We start from the raw sequence: 26066 nt of genomic DNA, 5'->3' as shown, positions 1-26066 counted from the left end.
TACTCCTGCTCCTAGTTCTTATGTTCTTTGCAGACAAAGAGAATACTTACACACACTGTGCCTGTTTCAGCTAAACAAAATATGTGACAGCCTTTTACTGGTTCATTCTTCAGTGCATTGCCTGGATCAGAGTCAAGTTGCCTGGTTTAAAATTTTCAAACAATTCTTGGCAGTTAACTATCAGCCACAATTAACTAAAGCATTCTCCATGGCAATGCCTCTACCAATCAGAGTCCACTTGACAACCAATCAGCATTCTCTTCTGGTACTGGCTGAGGTTGCTCTCAACATTGCCCTCGCTGGAGGTGTGGTGATCCTCAGGTTAAATCACCACCAGTCAGCTTCTCAAAGGAGAAAGCAGCTTATGGTCATCTAGGACTATAGTGACATTACTCTCTTACCATAAAGTATAAAGTTGTTGTTTTTCCTGACATTGTTATGCATGCAATTGCCTTGATTACTGCTTTGTCAAAATCTCTCTTTCCAGCAATAATCAAGTTCTGTACTACCAAATGACTTTTTGTGATTCATGTATTAGGACACCCGGATCGCTCTGCACCACCAAATTCTGCAACCTCTTTCCATTTAAATGTATGAGAGGAGCTGAAGAACCCGTTTCTGTGTTATGAATGCAATGTAATCAATGCATGTGTTCTTGACATACAAAACCAAAGGCCATTCGGCCCATCGTGCCTTCCAGCTTCTTTGCTACAACAAGAACGATCCAATTAGAATGATTTGAATAATTCTGAGCACAGGTGGAGGTCTGTCGTGTTTGTGCTGACTTTCTGCAAGAGCAACTCAACGAGTACCACTCCCCCACAGCACTACAAATTTCTCTTCAGGCAATGATCACTTCCTCTTTGAAAGCCACAACTGAATGCACCTCCACCGCCCTTTTAGGCAGCGCATTCCAAATCCCAGCCGCTCACGAACCCCCACCATGGGTGGTCTTTAAACCCTGGTTCTATAAATGACTTTTGTTCCCTACTTTTTCAACGATTGAAAGAAAAACGTTTGAATGATAGAATCGAATGATAACCAGCTTAGTATATTTTTTGAAAAAGCTCGGAAAAATGCATCTGCTCCTATTTGCTGTTAAAAGCGGTGAGAAAGAAAGTTTGCTCGAGTTAGCCTCGGTCACCATGGCAACCCCGGGGCCCGGCCCCTTAGGCCTGAGGCCTCTCCGGGCTCATCACTGACCTCCTTGAGCAGCACTAGCTCGCCGTGTGACACCTCGTAGATCTGCAGAACGCCGGTGCCGCGGGCGAAGTTGCCCATGCAGACGAACTTGGCGCTGCACGGGATCCATTTGCAGTCGAAGAGGGTATAATTGAGAGATTTCTGGATGTGGCTGATTATCTGCGGCTTCTCCAGCGCCGAGCTCATGGTGCGCCCCCTGTGCGCATGCGCGTCCTGCCCAGCCCAGCCCACAGTATTCAGCCCAGCTGCTCCACACTGGCTCACGTCAGCCACCTCCTACCAACAGCCCATCATCAGCGCCCTCATTTTCATTATCAAATAGACTGGCATTTTACCATAGAATCCCTATAATGCTGAAGGAGGCCATTCGGCCCATCTGATTCTTCGAAAGAGCACCCCTCCCCAGTAATCTAACCTGTACATCCCTGGACAGTAAGGGGCAATTTTAGCATAACCTATCCACCTAACCTCTTTGGACTCTGGGAGGAAACTGGAGCGCCCAGAGGAAACCCATGCAGACACAGGGAAAATGAGCAAACGCTACACAGTGGCCCAAGGCCAGAATTGAACCCGGGGCCTGGTGCTTTCAGGCAGCAGTGCTAACCAATGTACCACTATGCCACCCAACATTTACTCATTAAATGGAATCCCACGCAGCTGTCATTTAAAAAAAATAGTTATTGGGATATCGGATATGGTGGCTCGGCCATCATTTATTGCACATCCTGAATTGCACCATCTTAAACCACTGCAGTCATTGAGTTGTACAGACACCCATGGAGCTGTTAGGGAGGGAGTTCCAGAAATTTGACCAGTGACTGAAGGAATGCCAATATATTTCCGTGTTAGGATGATAGGTGGCTCGGAGGCAAAGTTGACCCCTTGATTCAGTATGTTCTGTGGCATAGCTGTGATGCCATTTTGATGGACTTCACTAGCACCCAATTAGCTCCGTTGCAATCCTGGGCTAAGCAGATCCTCAGAGTGGATTGGTGCTTTTTATTTTGGAATGCCCTGCTGGGTGACTCTGTGGGTGTTTTTGGCTTTAAGTTTTGATTGAAACTGCAGAGCTAAGAGGAATCCATTTGAATGTCCTAGAGGAGGGGAATGCTTTCTCAAATCTTAGCTGGAACTCCCTTCAGGTAAGCAGAATACTTGGTGAATACTAAAAGCCTGAAGATAGAGCTGCTGGAGGGGGAACGTTCAGGATTCCTCTCCCATTAAAGTCACCAGACCACTGGAAGGACTCACAAAAACTGCTGCTCTAATATTCTTTTTAACTGAAGTAAACTGTTGGTGAGTCTGCTGAAGCTGACCACATATTAGAAACTGAACATACCTGAAGTGCATCTTCCATGGGTCAGGCTCAGTCCAACACAAGTTAAAGTGTATCCCTAGATGAGATCCCACAGCCTGAGAATTCAGCCTGAGTGGCCTAGCTTGAAGATCCAAACCAACCGATGGTTCAACACCTTGCATTCTGAAGAGATCACTGCCGACACAGACCTCAACCTCTGCAGTGAAGATCCTCAAATCTCTGAGACCTCTTAATCCCTGTTATTTTTTAACCTTTCCTACCTGTTTCACTGTGTGTCTATCTTGTGTGTCAGGGTGGAGAATGAGACAGGGTTTTGGAAATAGACTAGTTGGCAGCATGGTTAGCACTGCTGCTTCACAGCATCAAGGTCCCAGGTTCAATTCCCAGCTTGGGTCACTGTCTGTGCGGAGACTGCATGTTCTCCCCGTGTCTGCGTGGATTTCCTCCGGGTGCTCTGGTTTCCTCCCACAAGTCCCGAAACACATGCTGTTAGGTGAATTGGACATTCTGAATTCTCCCTCTGTGTACCCGAACAGGTGCTGGAATGTGGTGACCAGGGGATTTTCACAGTAACTTCATTGCAGTGTTAATGTAAGCCTACTTGTGACAATAAAGAATATTATTATTATTAGTAGTAGATTGTTTCATTAGTGCCATTATATGTTCAGCTTTCACTCGTGTTATAAATAAACTGTTTTTTTAATGTTTTACTTATAAATCTGGTGCCTGTAACTCATTAGAGCAGTGAAGGGTTAAAGATCTCATGGAAAAAAAATGAGTTAATAATGTTAGGACTTTGGGGTCTTTTTAAAAATAAATTTAAACTGCCCAATGTTTTTTGTTCCAATTAAGGGGCAATTTAATGTGGCCAAACCACCTACCAGGCACATCTTTGGGTGTGGGGGTGAGACCCACCCAGACACAGGGAGAATGTGCAAATTCCACACAGACAGTGACCTGGGTCCTTGTCGCAGTGTTAACCATCGCACCACTTGGGATTTTGGGATCTGTGGGGCTGGAATTGACCACACACATGCCCAGGGTGTCATAACACCTCATTTCATGTATCTGTACCTGTGACTTAACTTTCCCATAATTTTCAGGCCTTCTCGGCAAATGTTTAGTTGTCCTAGAATTCATCTATATCAGCCAGTCTTTGTGTCTGTGATTGCATCACTATTCACTTCTGCATGAGTCAGCCAATCTTATTTTTACCCATGTGTTGGTCCCGGAAGTGCCATGATTTGCAGTTAGGGGCTATCAGCATGTGTCTGGGGGAATTTCAAACTCCACTCACTGTTCTTACACATGGAACAGTGCCTCTATGATTCCTTAACTTATTCCCCAAGAGTTATTCATCCTACTCTTAAAGGATGCCTTTTTTACTGTATTTCTAGACAGCCTAGGAAGCTGATTCTAGGAATCCTCTGGGTAAATGTGCGTGATTTTAATGGAATGAGTAAGCCAGCAGAAAGATGATATTTGGACTCAGTGAGATAAGTTGTAAATTTCAATGATTTTAACCTCTGCCCCATTATTTTGGCATAATATGATTGTGATTTTAAATTGAGAGCCTGCCTGCCCCCTTAAATTGACTTAAAAGATTCTGTAGCACTATTTTGAAGAAGAGCAAGGAAGTTACCCTCAATGGCCTGGCCAATATTTATTCCTCAACAAACATCACACAAAAATTGATTTTCCGATTGAAGGTCAATTGAATGCTGAACTTTCTTTTATTCTTTCGTGGGATGTAGGTGTCGCCGGCAAGACCAACTTTTGTTACCCATCCCTAATTGCCCTTGAACAAAATGACTTGCTCTGCCATTTCAGTTAAGAGTCAAACCCATTGCTGTGGGTCTGGAGTCGCATGTTGGCCAGACTGGGGAATGGGTTTTTACAACAATCAGTGATGGTTTCAGCATCACCATTAATGAGACAAGTGTTTCAATTCCACAATTATTTTATTGAATTTAAATTCCACCTGATGCGATGATGATACTTGAACCCATGTCCCCAGAGAATTTGCCTGGCCTATGGATTAGTAGTCCAGTGACATTACCACTGAACCGCTGTCTCCCCAATAGGTTTTCCCAGAATCTGTGGTCAATTGTGGAAGGAATTGATTTCCTTACATCCATTTTAGGTGTACATCGATAAATTTAAAATCCTGGAACTCTCTTCCTAACAGCATTGGGTGCACCAACACCATGTGGACAGCAGTGGTTCAAGAAGGCAGCAGTGCTGACTTCGGAAGGGCATTTAGAAATGGTCAATAAATGTTGGCACAGCCAGCAATACCCAAGTCCTGTGAAAGAATACATGTCCACTGTAAATGTTTGTTCACTGCAAGTGTTTCAGTTATTAGTAAATTGTCCATGAATTAAGCTGAAAATTTTCAAATTATTGATGGCCTGGCGCACATTTTATTACCACTGACTATAATGTTTTCCAATACCTTATGAAACGTTGAATTGGTTAGTAGGGGTGTGCTTGGTGGAATTTTGAAATTATAGCACAAAAAACTCTCAAAGCTTTTTTATAATTCCATATACAGTTGGAAGCAGAATTGCTGTGTCCATTGTTATTTAACAACATGGATCATGCAGAAGTGAACAGGCACAAAGACTGGCTGATGTAGATGACTTCTAGGACAACTAAACATGTGCAGGAAATAGAAAATGTGGGAAAGTTAAGTCACAATGTTCAAAGATCACAGGTACAGAAACTTAAAATGAAGTGTTATGACACCCTGGGTGCGTGTGTGGTCATCTTAATTACATATGGGCTGACTAGAAGTACAACAGCAAACCACTGCAGTACTTTAAGGAAAAGCAAAGTATTGCAGATGCTGAAAATCTGAAATAAAATAGAAAATGCTGGAAAATCTAAGCAGGTCTGGCAGCATCTGTAGTGAGAAAAGAGCTAACGTTTCGAGTTCGATGACTCTTCGTGAAAGCTGACAGAGAAAGTGGGAAATATTTATACTGTGGAGTGAGAATGAAAGATGAGTCATAGCCACAGAAACCCAGGGAAACTGGGTGCTAATGGCCACAGAAACCAAGGGGAAAGAGTGCTAATGGCAGTCCCCAGAGAGAACAAAAGATGTGAAAGGCCAAACAGCAGAGAATCCTGGAGGTGACATGCAGGGTGGAATTTAAGTTGAAATCCCCATGGGGTAAGTTCCTTCCTGAGGAATAAAATATGGCTGTGGAAGCAAGTCTTGATAAATACCTTGTAACACTAAGAGTGAAATGGAAAGCAGTGAAGGATAGTGGGGAGGGGCATACGGAAATCCTGTTGGAGAGAAGAGCAGTACTTCTTCAGGGTAGGCATTCCCGGAAGAGAGGTGGCAGTGAGTTAAACACTGGATAAAAGCAAATTACTGCGGATTCTGGAATCTGAAAGGAAAGGACTGCGGTGTTTCCGACGTTAGAAAATTTCAAGAAGTACTTCTTTGGCTGTAAAGCAGCTTTGGATGTCACGTGGGATGAAAGGCGATATATAAATGCAGATATGTATTTTTTTCTAGGCCTGAAACTCCAGATTGAAGGTGGAAGTCTTCACTATCCACGTGCTGCAGCCAGCGGTGTACAGTGCGCATGACAACAAGGGTCCTCACTGGGCTGCATACGTCACTGTGAATACGGTCTATCCGCCAATGGGGAAGGAATCAGGCGAGTAGCGCGGACAGTCTTCGGGAGGGTCCTTTATGAGTGGCTGTCATGGCGGCGGCAGCGGGGAGCGAGATGGAAACAGGCCTGGTATCAGAGTTGGGACCCGAATTCCGTAGTGTCTCCAAGAAGCGGGTCAAACGCAAGAGGAAGATGGAGCCGGGAACAGGAAACATGGAGACAGAGCAGCCGCGGCCCTGCAAAAGGCCCGAGTTCCCGGCTGTGTCCGGGCAGCAGCTTGTGGTGAGGGGAATGTGGCCGTGAGCCCCCACCCCTTCCCCAGCCCCAAGCTCGTCCCCCCCACCACCCCAGCTCTTTCCCACCCCCCCCCCAACTCTTTCCCACCCCCCCCCAACTCTTCCCCACCCCCCCCAACTCTTCCCCACCCCCCCCCCCAACTCTCCCCCCCCCCCCCAACTCTTCCCCACCCCCCCAACTCTTCCCCACCCCCCCCAACTCTTCCCCACCCCCCCAACTCTTCCCCACCCCCCCAACTCTTCCCCACCCCCCCAACTCTTCCCCACCCCCCAACTCTTCCCCACCCCCCCAACTCTTCCCCACCCCCCCAACTCTTCCCCACCCCCCCAACTCTTCCCCACCCCCCCAACTCTTCCCCACCCCCCCCAACTCTTCCCCACCCCCCCCAACTCTTCCCCACCCCCCCAACTCTTCCCCACCCCCCAACTCTTCCCCACCCCCCCAACTCTTCCCCACCCCCCCAACTCTTCCCCACCCCCCCAACTCTTCCCCACCCCCCCAACTCTTCCCCAACCCCCCAACTCTTCCCCACCCCCCCAACTCTTCCCCACCCCCCCAACTCTTCCCCACCCCCCCCCCAACTCTTCCCCACCCCCCCCCCCAACTCTTCCCCACCCCCCCCCAACTCTTCCCCACCCCCCCCCAACTCTTCCCCACCCCCCCCAACTCTTCCCCACCCCCCCCCAACTCTTCCCCACCCCCCCAACTCTTCCCCACCCCCCCCAACTCTTCCCCACCCCCCCCAACTCTTCCCCACCCCCCCAACTCTTCCCCACCCCCCCAACTCTTCCCCACCCCCCCAACTCTTCCCCACCCCCCCAACTCTTCCCCCCCCCCCCAACTCTTCCCCACCCCCCCACCTCTTCCCCACCCCCCCATCTCTTCCCCACCCCCCCATCTCTTCCCCACCCCCCCATCTCTTCCCACCCCCCAACTCTTCCCACCCCCCCAACTCTTCCCCACCCCCCCAACTCTTCCCCACCCCCCAACTCTTCCCCACCCCCCAACTCTTCCCCACCCCCCAACTCTTCCCCACCCCCCCAACTCTTCCCCACCCCCCCAACTCTTCCCCACCCCCCCAACTCTTCCCCACCCCCCCAACTCTTCCCCACCCCCCCAACTCTTCCCCACCCCCCCAACTCTTCCCCACCCCCCCAACTCTTCCCCACCCCCCCAACTCTTCCCCACCCCCCCAACTCTTCCCCACCCCCCCAACTCTTCCCCACCCCCCCAACTCTTCCCCACCCCCCAACTCTTCCCCACCCCCCCAACTCTTCCCCACCCCCCCAACTCTTCCCCACCCCCCCAACTCTTCCCCACCCCCCCCAACTCTTCCCCACCCCCCCCAACTCTTCCCCACCCCCCCCAACTCTTCCCCACCCCCCCCAACTCTTCCCCACCCCCCCCAACTCTTCCCCACCCCCCCCCAACGTCTTCCCCACCCCCCCCCCAACTCTTCCCCACCCCCCCCAACTCTTCCCCCACCCCCCCCAACTCTTCCCCACCCCCCCAACTCTTCCCCACCCCCCCAACTCTTCCCACCCCCCCAACTCTTCCCCACCCCCCCAACTCTTCCCCACCCCCCCAACTCTTCCCCCCCCCCCCAACTCTTTCCCCCACCCCCCCCAACTCTTCCCCACCCCCCCCAACTCGTCCCCACCCCCCAACTCTTCCCCCACCCCCCCCCAACTCTCCCCACCCCCCCCCAACTCTTTCCCACCCCCCCCCCAAACTCTTCCCCACCACCCCCCCCAACTCTTCCCCACCCCCCCCCCAACGCTTCCCCCACCCCCCCCAACTCTTCCCACCCCCCCCAACCTTCCCCACCCCCACTCTTCCCCACCCCCCCACTCTTCCCCACCCCCCCCAACTCTTCCCAACCCCCCAACTCTTTCCCCACCCCCCAACTCTTCCCACCCCCCCAACTCTTCCCCACCCCCCCCAACTCTTCCCCACCCCCCCCCCCAACTCTTCCCCACCCCCCCCCAACTCTTCCCCACCCCCCCCCAACTCTTCCCCACCCCCCCCCAACTCTTCCCCACCCCCCCCCAACTCTTCCCCACCCCCCCCCAACTCTTCCCCACCCCCCCCCAACTCTTCCCCACCCCCCCCAACTCTTCCCCACCCCCCCCAACTCTTCCCCACCCCCCCCCAACTCTTCCCCACCCCCCCCCAACTCTTCCCCACCCCCCCCCAACCTCTTCCCACCCCCCCAACTCTTCCCCACCCCCCCCAACTCTTCCCCACCCCCCCTAACTCTTCCCCACCCCCCCCAACTCTTCCCCACCCCCCCCAACTCTTCCCCACCCCCCCCCAACTCTTCCCCACCCCCCCCAACTCTTCCCCACCCCCCCACTCTTCCCACCCCCCCCCCCAACTCTTCCCCACCCCCCCCAACTCTTCCCCACCCCCCCCCCCAACTCTTCCCCACCCCCCCCCAACTCTTCCCCACCCCCCCCCAACTCTCCCCCACCCCCCCCAACTCTTCCCCCCCCCCCCCCCAACTCTTCCCCACCCCCCCCAACTCTTCCCCACCCCCCCCAACTCTTCCCCACCCCCCCCAACTCTTCCCCACCCCCCCCAACTCTTCCCCACCCCCCCCAACTCTTCCCCACCCCCCCAACTCTTCCCCACCCCCCCAACTCTTCCCCACCCCCCCCCCCCAACTCTTCCCCACCCCCCCCCCCAACTCTTCCCCACCCCCCCAACTCTTCCCCACCCCCCCAACTCTTCCCCACCCCCCCCCAACTCTTCCCCACCCCCCCAACTCTTCCCCACCCACCCACCCCCCCCAACTCTTCCCCACCCCCCCCAACTCTTCCCCACCCCCCCCAACTCTTCCCCACCCCCCCAACTCTTCCCCACCCCCCCCCCCAACTCTTCCCCGCCCAACAAGCACGTCTTGTGGGAGTAAACCAGAGCACCCAGAGGAAACCTACGCAGACACGGGGAGAACATGCAGATTCCGCACAGTGACCCAAGTCGGGAATCAGACCTAGAGCTGTGAAGCAATGGTGCTACCCATTATGCTATCATGCTGCCCCAAAAGGAGGGTAATGCTTCCTTCGAGCTGGAAACAATCAAAGTGCTGGAAACACTGCGGTCTGGCAGCATCTGTTGTGAGAGGAGCAGAGTTAAAGAGTTAAATATGTTTTTTTGCACAGATTTCTATTGTCCTTAAAGAAGGAAGCAGCAAGCAGGGTGAGAGCAAGAAACCCTGCTGTTGGAAAGGCAGCTGGAGGCAAAAGTTTGTTTTAATCAGTGTAATTCTTCTTTCTCCCCCATCCCTTTTCAAGTTAATTGTCCTATCTTGCATTAATCATTGTGATATCCATTTTTCTTTTAGGATGGAAAGGATGAAATTCGCAAAGTAGCTGTACCCGCACATAGATATACACCTCTGAAAGAAAACTGGTTAAAAATCTTTACCCCGATTGTTGAACACCTGCAGCTACAAGTGAGATTTAACCTGAAGACTAGAAATGTTGAAATCAAGGTAACGATCCTCAGCAATGAAGTTGCAAAACCTATCTTTACATACACACAGGTGCTGTTTCAGTTTGGGGTCTTATGCAGGGAGGAGGGAGAAATGTCACTTTTCCTGTTTGGAATAGGTTATGCTATGATTAAAGTAATGGCAAATTATCTATAAGTGAACCATGCTGTTATAGTGCACAAACAGGCCATTCGGCCCATCACATCCATGCTGGCTCTGAGCTATTCGCCTCATCCCAGTCCCCCACCTTTTCCTCTGGGACTCTCTAAATTGTGTCTCCTCAGGTAATTATCCAATTCCCTTGGGAAGCCATGGTTGAATCTGTCACCGTTGCAGCATATTCCAGATCCCAACAACTCGCTGCCTTGTTTTTTAGTCCAGAATCTTGTATTACAATTTCTCAATATTAAATTATTAATAAATGCACTAGTTCAGTTACATTGCAGTAAAGATGAGCTTTTAAGAACTTAAATAGGCTTAGAGCTATTGATTGAACTTGAAAAACAATCCAGGTTATCTTGTAGTTTAGTGAGTGGCACAGTGCAGCCAGATTTGAGCTAACTCCAGGTGGGAGTGTGTAACAGGTTCAAGTCTGATTCATTAACATTTTGGCCAGTGGTATATAGGAACTTTTAAGTGGATGATGTGTAAGATTAAACTTTTACCCTTAACAAAAGCAAAATATTGCTGATGCCAGGAATCTGAAATAAAAACAGACTGCTGAAAATATTCAGGTCAGGCAGCATCTGTGAAGAGAGAAATGTTAACGTTTCAGGTTGATGTTGGTTCTGATGAACTAAATGTTAACTCAGTTTGTCTTCCCAAATGCCTACTGATCTGAGTATTTTCAGCATTTTCTGGTTCTGGTGTAACCGTTGTTTCTTTTTACCGCTGACAGCTTAATTTTTCCCAAAGTAGTCGATAAACGGCTACCACCTACGGACAACCCCTAGAATTGATCCCCTCAGGACGAACTTGATTTTCTCAAGCCGGCGAAACCCATCCATGTCACTGACCCACACCCCTGACATCAGGGCTCCGAGTCCCTCCATGTTAACAAGGTCCGTCTCCGGGCTACCAAGGAGGCAAAGGCCAAGACATCGGCCTCTCTCAGCCCCTGGACTCCCGGGTCCTCTGACAAATCAAAAATCGCTACCTCTCCACTCGGAACCACCTGTACCTTCAGTACCTCCGACATGACATCAGTAACCCCTGCCAGAATCCCTTATGCTTTGGACATGCCAAAAACATATGGACATGATTCACAGGCCCACCCGCACACTGCCCACACCTAAACACCACCCCTTCAAAAAACCTGCTTATCTGGGCCACAATCATATGCGTCGTGTGGACCACCTTGAATTGTATCAGGCTAAGCCTGGCAAACGACGAGGACGCATTGACACGCCTCAGGCCATTCTCCCAAAACCCATCCTCCCACTTCCGCTTCACCTTCTCTATTGGGGCTCCCTCCCAATCCATAAGCTCTTTATAGAATTCCGATACCTTCCCCTCCCCCACTCCCACTTTCGGCACTACCTTATCCTAGAGCCCCTGTTGCGCTAGGTGCGGGAAAGTCGATACCTGCCTCGCACAAAGTCCTGCAGGTAGCGAAACCCATTCCTACTGGGCAGCTCAAACTACTCCAACTCGTCCAAACACGGAAAGCCCCCCATCTATAAACAGATCTCTAAACCGCTCGGTCCTCGCATGCTGTCACCCCCGAACCCCCCCCCCCCCCCCCCCCCCCCCCAGCCCTTCAGAACAAATTGGTGGTTGCCGCATAACGGTGCCCACACCACCCCCTCTGCTGCCACCACTGTCCCCACTCTCTCAGAGCCGCCACCACAGGGCTTTTGGAGTACTTGGTCGGCGAGAATGGCAAAGGCATCGTTAGCAGTGCCCCTAAGCTTGTCTCTTTGCATGCGACTGCCTCCATCCCCTCCCACAACGACCTCTTTCCCTCGCTACCGGTTTCCTGACCATCGCTATTTTCGCCGCCCAGGGCAAAAAACAGTGGGGAGAGTGGACATCCCTGCCTCGTTCCCCGGTGCACCCTAAAATAATCCGAGCTTATCCGGTTTGTCTGCACTTGCCACTGGTGCCTGACACAGCAGCCGGACCCAACCCACACTACCCTACCCAAACGCCCCAGGACCTCCCACAAATAGTCCCACTCCAGCCAATCGAAGGCCTTCTCCGTGTCCATGGGTGACCATCACCTCCATCTTTCGTCGCTCGGGGCATCATTATCACATTTAGTAGCCTCCGGATATATGACGCCAAGTGCCTCCCCTTCATGATCCCCGTCTGGTCCTCCCCTATCACCCTTGGCACACAGTCCTCAAGGCCAAAATCTTGGCCAATAACTTGGCATCCACATTTAACAGTGAGATCGGCCGATACGACCCACACTGCTCTGGATCCTTATCCTGATTCAAAATTAGAGAGATCGAGGTCTGCAATATCGTCGATGGGGGGTGGGGGGACTCCATTGCTTCATTAAACGCCCTTACCAACAAAGTCCCCAGAACCCCCAAGCACATTTAGTAAAACTCCACTGGAAATTCATGTGGGCCAGGGCCTTGCCTGACTGCATTGCCTCCAGCCCATCCACCACTTTTACAAGTCCAATAGGGGCACACAATCCCTCCACCAGTTCCTCTTCCACCTCAGGAACTCCAACCCCTCCACCCCAGCCGGGGTTCTGACTCGTATACAGTGGTCCCCCGTTATAACGCGGGTGTTGGGGTTCAAGACAGCCACCCGCGTTGCATCCGAGCCGCGGATATCCACGATGGGGGTTTTTTGGCTCTGCAACTTTTTTTTTGGACCGGAAGCATTGGATAAAACCTTCGATCAGAGTTCTGATAAGAACTTACTTTAGTTGACTGCAGAATTATTACATTATGCTACCATAAGTTAAATATAAGTTATGTAAGAAAGTAGCACTTCTAAATTTATTTAAAAATCTATGCATGCGCTTCCCATTGTGAGTCTACGGGGGGCGGGGGGGGAGAGATCAGACCCCCGTAGACTCACAATGGGAAGCGCATGCATAGATTTTTAAATAAATTTAGAAGTGCTACTTTCTTATTTTAACTTATATTTAACTTATGGTAGCATAATGTAATAATTCTGCAGTCAACTAAAGTAAGTTCTTATCAGAACTCTGATCAAAGGTTTTATCCAATGCTTCCGGTCCAAAAAAAAAAGTTGCAGAGCCAATATGCAGCAGTGGCTGCAGGTTTGATTGCTATAATAAACTGACAGCATCAATTTCTCCTGGTCCTTGAAACTATATGAATAGAATCTGCACAACCCACCACCTAGTTCCCTTAGTTCATATTAGGAAACCCACAGAAACTTACCAGGAACGCTGCTCCTTCCTCTCTCACTGAATCTCCCTCCAATCAGCCGGCAGTGTCAATTTCAGCGGCCGGCTCACTTTGATCCGGAGAGGGAAGCTGACAGTTGGGGTCCATAAGCCCCCCCCCCCCGCCGTATATCGCGAACCGCGGTATTGCGGAGCACGGTATAATGGGGGACTACTGTAGAAATCCCTAAACACCCCATTCACCCCCACCGGGTCCTAAACCGCGTCCCGTCGTTCACTTTCCCGATCTCCCTCGCTGCCTCCTGTTCCTCAACTGGTGCGCCAGCATCCTGCTCGCCTTCTCACCATATTCACAAACCGCCCCTCTTGCCCTCCTCAACTGCCTTCCCTGTGGATATCAACCCGAACTCCATCTGCAGCTTTTGCTGCTCCTTCAACAGCCCTGCCTCCGGGGCTTCCGAATACCCCCTGTCCACCTGCAGAATCTCCTCAACTAGCCTTACCATTACCATCCACTCCACCTTCTCCCTGTGTGCCTGGATCAAAATTAACTCCCCCCTTATCACTGCCTCCAATGCTTCCCACAGCGTGACCACCAAGACTTTCCCTGTGTCGTTTAGCTCCACATACCCCCGAATGGGCTCCCTCACCTGCTCACACACCACCTCATCTGCCAAAAGCCCCACACCTAGCCTCTATTGCGGGCGCTGTCCCTCACCCTTATTTACCGTAAATCCACCCAATGCGGAGCATGATCTGACACCATTATTGCTGATACTCCACATCGACCACCCCCGCCAACAGTGTCCTATCTATGACAGTCATTTTGGGAGTACACCCTATACAATTGCGAGAAAACCAAAAATTCATTCGCTCTCTGCCTCCCAAACCTCCATGGATTTACTCCCCTATTGAATGTGCTCCATAAACCCCCTCCGCTCCTTCGCCACCACTGACACCCTCCCCGACCTCAGCTGTCCCAACCTTGGGTCGAAAACTGTATTAAAATTCCTTCACCCCCCCCCCCCCCGCTCATTATCAGCCGCCTCATAAACTCCACATCATCCCAGTTCGGAGCATAATTATTCACCAACACCACTGGCATCCCCTCCAATTTCCCTCTCACCATCACTCCAGAGTCAGCTATTATACTCCCCACTTCGAATGCCACACCCCTCATTTTAGAATATAATCTCCAATGGAATACCTGCCCTTTCCTCAACCTAGTCTGACCCACCACCCTCAGATGTGTCTCCTGTAATAGCTACATCCATGTAACCATTCTATAAATGCAATTGTTTTGGCAACTTTGTAGCATTTTGATGACAGATGAGTGCTTGACATCTGTTGCTGCTTTATATAATATTTATGTAATTCTTTGCTAGACTTGTAAAAACACGCAAGATATAGGTTCACTTACGAAGGCGGAAGACTTTGTAAAGGCCTTTGTCCTTGGATTCCAAGTGGAGGTAAGTCAATGCGCTAATTAGGACAGGTATTTTTCAAGTATCTATTAGCATTAAAATAACATTCAAACTATGTAATACTGTTAATTTGTCAATAAGTTAACTGGTTAGAATGCGGTTGGATGATGTTCAGTTACAAAATTGATTGTCAGTAGTCGCTGTCTTGACAGTTCCAGAATGAGGCATTTCTGAAACTTGTATTACCACCAGCAATCCTTGTTTACTGGACAAATTTAACTGTACTGACCCTGCAACGAACAGATATCGTTCAAAGCATTCCATCCCATCTCCACCAAATTAGGTGAGAACGTCCATTCTCAGTGCAATGTGCCAGGGCCACTTTGTTGGTGGGGTGGGGGAAGCACTTCTTTTACCAGCTCCTGAAAATCACAGATTTGTGCTCCAGGAGTTTCAGACAATTAACATTTTTTTTTCAATATAAATTTCGAGTACCCAATTCATTTTTTTTCAATTTAGCGTGGCCAATCCACCTACCCTGCACATGTTTGTGTCGTGGGGGTGAAACCCATGCAAACATGGTGAAACATGGCGAATGTGAAAACTCCACACAGACAGGGCCGGGATCGAACCTGGGACCTGTGCGCCGTGAGGCAACTGTGCTAACCCTGCAGCCCCCAAAATTAGCTGTTTTAATGGTGGAATGATTTCTTAAAATTAGTGTCTATTATCCCATAAAGGATCTTTGTTACTAATATGTGACATGAAATATCCTGTTTATTGCAGTTTGTGAAATTCACTGCATTTGATCTTGGATGCAAAGAGGGATAATAATGTGCTCTGCTAACTGATATACTTTAATATATTGTATTTATCAACCACAACACATTGACTCTGGGTTTAATATTAAGTGATATGTATAGGTACTGTAAAGCAGAATCTATGTCCACATATGCAAAATGAATACATATTCTACCTCCCTAGTGTGCACTATCCGGTGCTATAAATAAATTTTAACTTTAAAATTAAGTTTTTAAATGAAAAGTTCATTTATGTTGCATTTTAGAAGTCCCAAAACATTCCTTATTTACTTTTAAAGTAAATATAACCATGATTTATAGGCCACAAGGTCTCACAAACACAAATAAGACTAATGTAATTTTTTTTGGTGGTGCAATTTTTTTTTAAGTTTGATAGGTGAGCATGTTGATTGGCATTGAATCCCTGCTATCTTTTAATTGTGCCATGGGATCTTCAGTTGTAACTTGTGCCAGCAGAATAGGCTAACGGAATATCAGTTTAGCATCTCATCCAAGGGATTTGGTCTTTGGTGCAGGATTTTTGTCTTTAATGTAGAATGCATATAATTTGCTGCTTTTTGGTCCTTATCTATTTTATATCTATTATATAGGATGCCTTAGCATTAATTCGGTTGGATGACCTGTTCCTAGAAACATTTGACATTACAGATGGTGAGTTTATTGTCGGCGGTTGTTTTGACTGTGATAAAGTTATGTCGTGTTGACCCACCTGTAACTCAGTGACTTGCATTTATAGTACCTTTAAACATAGGAAAAGATTCACAGGCGCATTCAGACAGAAATTGACAAATATTGGGAGGAGTGCTTGAGAACTTAGTCAAGGAAGTATGTTTATGAAGGGCCTTAAAGAAAAGTGAGAAAGTGGTGAGATATTGGGGGGTTGCAATTCAAGGATGGAGATAGCTTATGACACAGCTATGAGTAATGAATGAAGAGATATATTGGAGGAATGCAGTGATTTTGTTTTTGGGGTGGGGTGGGGAGAGAGTAGGGTGAAAGCAGTGATGGAGCTAGAAGAGGTTCGAAGTAGTAGGATGAAATGAATGGCCATGAAGGATTTGAACATAGTACAGTGCAGAAGGAGGCCATTTGGCGCATTGAGGCTGCACCGACCCACTTAAGCCCTCATTTCCACCCTATCCCCGTAACCCAATAACCCCTCCTAACCTTTTTGGTCACTAAGGGCAATTTATCATGGCCAATCCACCTAACCTTCACGTCTTTGGGAGGAAACAGACGCACACAAGGGGAAAATGCGCAAACGCCAAAGAGAACAAACATTTTAAATTGAACGGATTGCGAGATGGTGCAGATGAATAAATTAGTGACAATTTTGTATGGAGAGTTGAAGATGGGAGGCTAGCCGCATGAATCTGGAAGTGACAAAGATGTGGAAGAGCGTTTCAGCAGGAAAAGGGTTAGGGGTGGAAGCAGGCATTCATGATAGATTAAGATATAGGGTTGGGAAGCTCCAGCTCATTGTCAAATTGGAATAGACTACTTCCAATAACACTATCTTCCTTTAAAAGTGTTTGTTTTGAACTATTATACATTGGGTCTGAAAGTGCATAATTAGAAATGGTAATGCAGACTTGATCCCTTCCTGTAGTGAAACCGTTAAAGGGTGATCATCTTTCCAGAGCAATAGGACGAATAGCTGGCAAAGGAGGAAAAACAAAATTTACAATAGAAAATGTAACAAGAACAAGAATAGTTCTTGCTGACTCGTAAGTACACAATGTTTATCGGTTCTGTTTTATCTTTCAATTTTTCACTGCGGAATAAGCATTAAAATCTAAAGTACCAAATAGTCCCACTTCGTTCCAATATTTTCACTACTGTAATCAAGTGGCATGTTGCACAATCTTGAATATTACCTTAGCTAGGACATCCTTACTTTTGGTTCATGATGAACCACTTGTGGAAAATGTATTGTTAAGTAATTCCAATTTTTCACTTCCCTGTTGGAAAGCACCTAAACTTCATAATCTGCATTTTTTGTCCCTTGGTCAATTTAAGAAACCCATTATGGCATACTGGTTGAAATACTAAGATGCAATAGCATCATGATGGCAACTATTCAAAATTCATATTCAGCAACTTGCTGATTGAGAATTCTTCAAAGCTAATACCAAAAAAAAGCATCACTTGCTTTTTGATGTATACATAGGTCATTGCCCTAATTTCCTACCTAATAGGAATAGTCAATTTACCAATGGAAGCAATTGTGTAATTATCTAAACCATATGTGTATACTGTATAATTTATACTTTATTTTAAGGTACTGTGAAGATTAAAAGGATACTGTTCTTTTAGCACGACCTAAATGCTTGCATATTAGTTTTTGTTTGCACTGTATTCTATTGGTAAATGGAACTCTTCGGGCAGCACGGTAGCATAGTGATTAGCACAATTGCTTCACAGCTCCAGGGTCCCAGGTTCGATTTCCTGCTTGGGTCACTGTCTGTGCGGAGTCTGCACGTTCTCCCCGTGTGTGCGTGGGTTTCCTCCCACAGTCCAAAGATGTGCAGGTTAGGTGGATTGGCCATGTTAAATTGCCCTTGGTGTTGGGTGGGGTTACTGGGTTATGGGGATCGGGTGGAGGTGTGCGGTTGGGTAGGGTGCTCTTTCCAAGAGCCAGTGCAGACTCGATGGGCTGAATGGCCTCCTTCACTGTAAATTCTATCTATTAATAGCACCACCAATTCCTCATGCATGCCGGATAATAAAGATTTTCCCATACAGGTTATAGCCTTTTTAAAGCCTCTGCTTTTTCAATGTTCAAAAAGCTAGTTTGACCCCAAGCTATTTCTACTGCATATTTATGTTTCCCACATTACTACAGTAGGTTTTAACAAAAATTCAAAGCTTTTCTAAAATTGGACATTGAATACGTAAGTTGGGCATTAAACAATAAACAGTTGAATTAGTATTAACCTGTATTGCATCAATAGTAGCAAAAGCTACAAAGAAATGTAGATGCACCCATGAAACCAATTTGAAGCAGTGTCACTTAAGAGTTGTTTGTAATATCCACTTGCACGGAATACAGCTGTTATCTAATCCTTCAAGAATATTCCATATTTCCATTTCTCCCTGAAGATTCCTTGCACAAGATGTCTGACTTTTACCATATCACAGCAATCATGACCTTTGAGCAACTTAGTGGTGATGGGTGAAGATTTTCTTTTGAACCTGTTGGGCTGCATACTATAACACAATTGATGTGTTGAATGTTAGCTGGCTTTCAAGTATGATGTGGGTGTGGAATCTTGTGTGCATGAGTTCAGTATTGGTACAATTTAGTAAATTATCCTTTATTTTAAATAGGAAAGTCCACATCCTTGGATCTTTTCAGAACATTAAGATGGCTCGGACAGCAATCTGCAACCTTATTCTAGGTATGATTGTCATGTTGTTGTGCAAGTGGTTCTTTTGTAAACTAACAAAATATCAAATACAAGGAACTTCGTTAACCATCCAGAGGATATGACTGAAATACAACTTTTTAAAAAATATTTTGGAAAAATTGCTTGCTTCCCATTCATTGTATATAGTGTACACCACACACAAGATGTATTTCTAAGTGGTCTGTCTTATTTTGATTTAATTGGGGTGGAGTTTGTCAGCTTTATAGGGAAGCTCTCTCCTGAAGCATGGCCGACCTCATAGTTACTGGGTAATTCCATTTTAGAATGCTGTTCTCATTTCTCAGAAGCTTTTAACACTTAAAAAATAAAGTGAATAAAGGATTCTGTTGTTGGGTGTCAGACGTGATGGCTGGTGGTTGATGTTTATCTGTAGTTACTAGTGAATGTGGAAAAGTTATATGCAGAAATAATGCTAACATTATGTATCAGGGTAATCAAAATGCCAGTTCAAACAAGCTGAAATTGAGGCGACAAAAACAGCAATCTTCAAATATCGCTATTTTTCACCGGCACTGAAAATCAGCATTCAAGGCAGCAACTTGTCCTTGGTAATGCCCCATTTTGATCTTAAAATAGGAACACCAGGATGTGTGCCATTCAGCCTCAATGGGATTTCCCACTGATGGAGAATCCTGCAGCACAAGTCTGACTTTGCTCCATATCCCTAGACCATTGGCCAGCAAAAATTGATCAGTGTTTTAAAATCTTCAAACTTCATAAATTGTAACTTGACATTCTCAGAAATGGAAAATAAAAGTCACCATGAGGCAGTGGAATTTCTTGAGTGATATGAAAACTCTTGACAGTCCCAGTTCAATGAAAATGTCTGCAAAAGTGAACCTGACCTCCCATCTTACATTTCCTGCATTATTCCAATAAAGCTTTACATGAGCTCAGGAAGAGTGTTATCTTTCTGCTGGTTATTCTGCACTTTAGTTTGAATAGTTTTGTAATTATGATAGCTGTGCGGTAGAAGGTGCTTGGTTTGCAGGGTGATTGTCATTTGGGAAAAGTGAATTTCTTTTGTTTCTTTAATCTTCCCCTCTTCATTCCTGGCTTTGCTTATATCCAACAGTTTGCCTTTGAGCAGTATGGAGGGTATTCATCGTGTTACTGTTAATTTTCTTCCAACCTTGTTAACATTTAGATCTGATGAAGGGTCACAATCACCATTGATACCTTACCCTGGGTCTATTGGCATCAGTTGCTCTATAGGCAGGCTTTGTGTTTTTTTAAATATAAATTTAAGTACCCAATTCATTTTTTCCAATTAAGGGGCAATTTAGTGTGGCCAATCCACCTAGCCTGCACATCTTTGGGTTAGAACATAGCACGATACAGCGCAGTACAGGCCCTTCGGCCCTCGATGTTGCACCGACATGGAAAAAAAACTAAAGGCCATCTAACCTACACTATGCCCTTATCATCCATATGCTTATCCAATAAACTTTTAAATGCCCTCAATGTTGGCGAGTTCACTACTGTTGCAGGTAGGGTATTCCACGGCCTCACCACTCTTTGCGTAAAAAACCCACCTCTGACCTCTGTCCTATATCTATTACCCCTCAATTTAAGGCTATGTCCCCTCGTGCTAGCCACCTCCATCCGCGGGAGAAGGCTCTCGCTGTCCACCCTATCTAACCCTCTGATCATTTTGTATGCCTCTATTAAGTCACCTCTTAACTACCTTCTCTCTAACGAAAACAACCTCAAGTCCATCAGCCTTTCCTCATAAGATTTTCCCTCCATACCAGGCAACATCCTGGTAAATCTCCTCTGCACCCGTTCCAAAGCTTCCACGTCCTTCCTATAATGAGGCGACCAGAACTGTACGCAATACTCCAAATGCGGCCGTACTAGAGTTTTGTACAACTGCAACATGACCTCATGGCTCCGGAACTCAATCCCTCTACCAATAAAGGCCAACACACCATAGGCCTTCTTCACAACCCCATCAACCTGGGTGGCAACTTTCAGGGATCTATGTACATGGACACCGAGATCCCTCTGCTCATCCACACTACCAAGAATTTTACCATTAGCCAAATATTCCGCATTCCTGTTATTCTTTCCAAAGTGAATCACCTCACACTTCTCCACATTAAACTCCATTTGCCACCTCTCAGCCCAGCTCTGCAGCTTATCTATGTCCCTCTGTAACCTGCAACATCCCTCCGCACTGTCTACAACTCCACCGACTTTAGTGTCGTCTGCAAATTTACTCACCCATCCTTCTGCGCCCTCCTCTAGGTCATTTATAAAAATGACAAACCGCAACGGCCCCAGAACAGATCCTTGTGGTACGCCACTCGTAACTGAATTCCATTCTGAACATGTCCCATCAACTACCACTCTGTCTTCTTTCAACTAGCCAATTTCTGATCCACATCTCTAAATCACCCTCAATCCCCAGCCTCCGTATTTTCTGCAAAAGCCGACCGTGGGGAACCTGATCAAACGCTTTACTGAAATCCATATACACCACATCAACTGCTCTACCCTCGTCTACCTGTTCAGTCACCTTCTCAAAGAACTCGATAAGGTTTGTGAGGCATGACCTACCCTTCACAAAACCATGCTGACTATCCCTAATCATATTATTCCTATCTAGATGATTATAAATCGTATCTTTTATAATCCTCTCCAAGACTTTACCCACCACAGACGTTAGGCTCACCGGCCTATAGTTACCCGGGTTATCTCTACTCCCCTTCTTGAACAAAGGGACCACATTTGCTATCCTCCAGTCCTCTGGCACTATTCCTGTAGCCAATGATGACCTAAAAATCAAAGCCAAAGGCTCAGCAATCTCTTCCCTGGCTTCCCAGAGAATCCTAGGATAACTCCCATCAGGCCCTGGGGACTTATCTATTTTCACCTTGAAGGAGCAAAACCTATACAAGCACTGGGAGAATGTGCAAACTCCATACAGCACCGTGAGGCAGCAGTGCTGACCAGCAGGCTTTGTCTTTAACGTGTATTTCTTCGACAGAAGTTGAACCACTTTCTCAGTAGGTTTAGTTCAGTAAAATCTTTGCCTAATCTAAACACCACATGCATCAACCACTTCAATGAGTCAGATCACTTAGAGCACATTTGTACCCATCCTATGGCCTTTTGCAAACCTATTTGAACCAGGGTTTTGTGATTCTGACTATTCAAAGTAACTAATGGAAAATACTGATTACTGATGTCATCTAATCTTTCTAACTTTTGTTACAGGGAGCCCTCCATCTAAAGTCTATGGCAACATCCGAGCAGTAGCGAGCAGAGCAGCAGAGCGTTTCTGATTCTGCAGTGAATTCACTGCTCTTTGAATTTGCACAATACAAATCAAATGACTGGTTTGGACATGTAAATTGGTCTCTGGCTGATTAAATAGCCCCAATTAGCCTAATGCACTGACATTTACAATGAACAAAATCTAGATTGACCATTTCATGACAAATCGGACAACCAAAATAAATTATCAAAGTGTTCTGTGTATATCCTGCTTGGCTTATTTTATTAGGACTAACTTGGAAGTTAATTAACTACCAAATGAATTTATCACAGGAAGAATTCAGACTTTCATTTATATGTTGACAATCGTGAGGGGTTAGGGCAAATAAACCAAAAGCTTGTTCAGAGGTAGGCTTTGAGGAGGAGTTTAGGGAGGGTGTGGACAATATGTCTTTGGTAGCTGAAGGCAAAGTCGGAAATACTGACGAGATCAAGGGAGGTTGTCCGGCTGACGGAGATGTGGGGGATAGGGGAGAATTTCAATATTGAGGCATTGCTTGACTGGAAACCAAAGCATATTACCAAGCACAAGGGAGATGTTACCAAGCACGACTTGGTGAGAGAAACGTTTTGGAATCGGTGTAATGGCTGGCATTGAAGGTGACAAATTTCACCAGCAGATCAATTGGGCACAAAGGTGAAAATAGGCTGTCTGTGTCATGGAGATGAGAACAAAGTTGTGCATATAATTTTTCAGCCCCAGCTAGTTGCCAGAATTAATTTAAAATAAGTTTCACTCTTAACCACCTTTTAAAACCTGTCAATTTCAGTTGGGGGGGGGGGGGGTCATTTGTATTAAGTAACATAAAATGAGGTTTTAGATGTATTTTGAAGCTGAAATTAGACCAATGGGAGTAAAAAATAACTTTTCTGAAAGGAAAGTATTCAGACAAAGAAGTTTCAAATATTTTATTTTCAATTTACTTACAGTATGAAGGTTCCAATAATCCCACAGCATATGCAACATGCAGAGAAGAAAACTCAACATTCAACATTAACTGTTTTCCCCTCTACACAAACTAAAAACATTCCCATGTAGTAAGGAAAAGATGTATGCACTACCTTGGACTGCAGTCAAATTATGCACGAGCAAAGGGAAAGAGCATTCCCTACATGACTAACAAATACTTATGTACAAATAAATTCACAAAAGACGAGATTCCCCTTGAAACATAGCACATGGCAGTTGACACTGGAGCAGATACTACTGGCTGTAGTTACAAGCCATGCACTGATCCAGAGGAAGAGAGAGTAGTTAGTGGAGTTCTTTTTCAACATTTACCAACATTTGGCAATTTTTATATGAACATTGCAATTTATGTAAACAAGAGGAACATTTCAATCTACATGCAAAAAGTTTATCATGCAAGGACACGAAGCACCTGGATCTCTCACACAAAGTCAGAGCCCACCAGTGTGCAGCACTTCGCTGAAGGAACAGCAGTGGGAGAGAGGTGCTTGAATAATTTGATCTTAGCACATAAAGCAGCCTAGCCTGCCCCCTTTCCCATCTTATTAAATGAAGAGACTGGATTAATTATAGTAACAATTCTTGGTGTAAATTTTGTTTACTTCCTTTATAACCTACCCTACCTCCACTAGAAAGCAAATGGATCACAAAGTTTTAAATGCAACTTACTAACTTGCATTGCACATGTACAAAACTGCAACTGGATGAGGAAGAATAATTTCAAACTTAAAAAAATTACAACTCCACATTCTGGGTGTGACAAAAAGGATAACCAGGAGGTATAACTAGCTAACTTTGAATATAAAGTTTTCTCCTGAACAAAAGACCACATTAACAGATGTGATTTTCCATTCCTTTTTTCCATTCCTTGTCCAAACAGTGAAATTAACTGCATCTTTTTAAAAATGGTCTGTGAGTAATTGGAGATTATGCTGTTCTCAAACAAACTGGGTCTCCCTGTAAAGTCCATACGCAGTTTAAACCAACGTGACTGCAAAATCAATGACTTCTGGTTAACATTGTCTTCAATTGTAATCCTCACCAAGTTACCATGATAATATACAAAAAAGATGTGCCACCTAATCATCCTGCCATTTATACTTGAAGTTTCTTGGCATCTACATTATGCTGGAGTAATTACCGAAAAAGGAATAGCTAATGAGACACAGTCCCTAACAAGGAACTCATAAAACATGGAACATTCATTAACACAAATGTAAATAATTGTGACCAGAAGCAAAAATGTTTACATTAAAATTGTCAACATACCAAAAGAAGAACAGTGTAATTAAACCCTGTTCACATGAAAACTATTTTTCAACAGTTTAATTTATTACCAGACATGAAATACATATAATGGGAAACCAAATAAAAACACATTGATAATTTTATGACAAAAGTATTTTAAAATGGTTTACGTAATCCATGCTTGGCACTTCGTAGACTACTTTTTATTTTAAATCAAGTCTCTGCATCAAGTTTATTAAAGCCCAACCTACTACGTTTACATTTACAAAGCTATAGATATACTTCCTTGTTATAAAAGATGAGAATGAAATAAATAAGAATCCAGCCCCTTCCCCTTCTCCACCACACTGAGATGCTCCTTTTCAGCTGTCCTTCAGATTTTAAAGTGCTACACTGGGTTATTGAGAGAATTGAAGTTCAATAACACTTAGTTGGCTTCATATAGGCTCATGTTGGAAAAAGTGGCTTCACAGAGAAAATACTTCCATTAAATACACAGAAAGCATTGCTGGACATCTTGAGCAGATCTTCAGAAATGGAGAAGAAAGCAGAAGTGTTGGGTACAGCCTTGAACGAGGTCACACATCAACCACCATCTTTTTGTGGATGTCTAGGCCTCCTACAACCTGGATGGGAAAGTACAAGTGGTAATTATTTACCTCCATCACTGAAATGCACACAGCTGCAACCTTATATTACGTTGGATAATTAGGGGAAAGCTCATCAAATGTATTATATATATACACACACACAGATTCCCCGAGAAATAGTTTTGATAACAAGGTTAAGTGTGAAGATAAAAAGATAAAATTCCAGATTGACCATATGGTCCTCATTCTAAGGTTAAACATATCTACCCACCTGCAATATAAACTGTCAACACAAAGTCAAAAGATGCAGTATGCCCAGATTTTATTTGACTGGAATGAAGTTCATTCCCAGTTTTGAAACTTTAGTCTGTCATTTTACAATTGTATAACTTACAAAAAAAGGTACGTCTTATTGCCATTATCTTTTCCCTCAACTCCGCTGTTCTGCTTTGACCTCTAAGCAAACTGAGCCTCTGCAGTCCCAGCATTAATATTCAAGACAAACATTTGCTATATTTTTATGCAGACGCAACTGTCAGAATACAACAGTGACCATTAAAAGCACCAGGAGCTCCACGATGGCTAGTGTAGAAAGATTCAGTCCATCTGTGCTGAATTGGTGAATCATAGCCAAGACAGCAGTTGGAACTGTTGGTTGAGAAGAAATAGTCAGTTTTTACTTTCAATGACACCTGCTGGAAAGTGCACACATTTGGAATGGGGAGAACAAGATTGGACTCAGCTGTAGCCCGTCAAACAGCTGATATTCACTGTAGCGTCACAAATAAAAAGATAGCAAACCTACTTGGTATCCTTTCATTCTTGGACTATGTATTCACAATACACCATAGAAGTACCGCCTGTTGCGTTACAGGGAAACCATGCTTGACATTAAAACTGCACCAGGATATTCCTGATAAGTACAGCCACACATGAATCTACTGTTGTGACATGAAACATTATGACATTGGTGCCATTATACTTTTTAACCAATGCAGAATTGAAAAGGCTTCCAAT

At 45.8% G+C, this 26066-nt stretch overlaps 3 protein-coding genes across 6 annotated transcripts in view; 1 reads left to right on the top strand and 2 right to left on the bottom strand.

The window, feature by feature from the left end:
- The window catches only part of wdr92 (WD repeat domain 92), a 38435-nt gene extending 37024 nt beyond the window's left edge, over positions 1-1411 (bottom strand). The window contains exon 1 of the mRNA XM_038807199.1: positions 1204-1411. Within this exon, the coding sequence (XP_038663127.1) occupies positions 1204-1389 (186 nt within the window). The 5' untranslated portion in view covers positions 1390-1411. The remainder of the gene's footprint in view (positions 1-1203) is intronic.
- A 4783-nt stretch (positions 1412-6194) lies between these two features.
- Positions 6195-22445, top strand: pno1 (partner of NOB1 homolog). The gene is made up of 7 exons (XM_038807146.1): positions 6195-6435; positions 9797-9946; positions 14669-14752; positions 16119-16179; positions 17138-17255; positions 18859-18929; positions 22182-22445. Exons 1-7 carry the CDS (start codon positions 6244-6246, stop codon positions 22247-22249), a joined length of 744 nt encoding a protein of 247 aa, XP_038663074.1. The 5' UTR covers positions 6195-6243; the 3' UTR covers positions 22250-22445.
- A 690-nt stretch (positions 22446-23135) lies between these two features.
- Positions 23136-26066, bottom strand: part of LOC119971526 (calcineurin subunit B type 1) — a 72792-nt gene continuing 69861 nt past the window's right edge. For all 4 annotated transcript variants that reach the window (XM_038807187.1, XM_038807157.1, XM_038807168.1 and 1 more), the window contains one exon: positions 23136-25085. In XM_038807187.1, the coding sequence (XP_038663115.1) occupies positions 25038-25085 (48 nt within the window). In that variant the 3' untranslated portion in view covers positions 23136-25037. The remainder of the gene's footprint in view (positions 25086-26066) is intronic.

This window comes from Scyliorhinus canicula, chromosome 1, assembly GCF_902713615.1.
Source record: "Scyliorhinus canicula chromosome 1, sScyCan1.1, whole genome shotgun sequence".
NCBI lineage: Eukaryota > Metazoa > Chordata > Chondrichthyes > Carcharhiniformes > Scyliorhinidae > Scyliorhinus > Scyliorhinus canicula.
The sequence above is the reverse complement of the archived record's forward strand: the minus strand, read 5'-3'. Positions and strand labels throughout refer to the sequence as shown.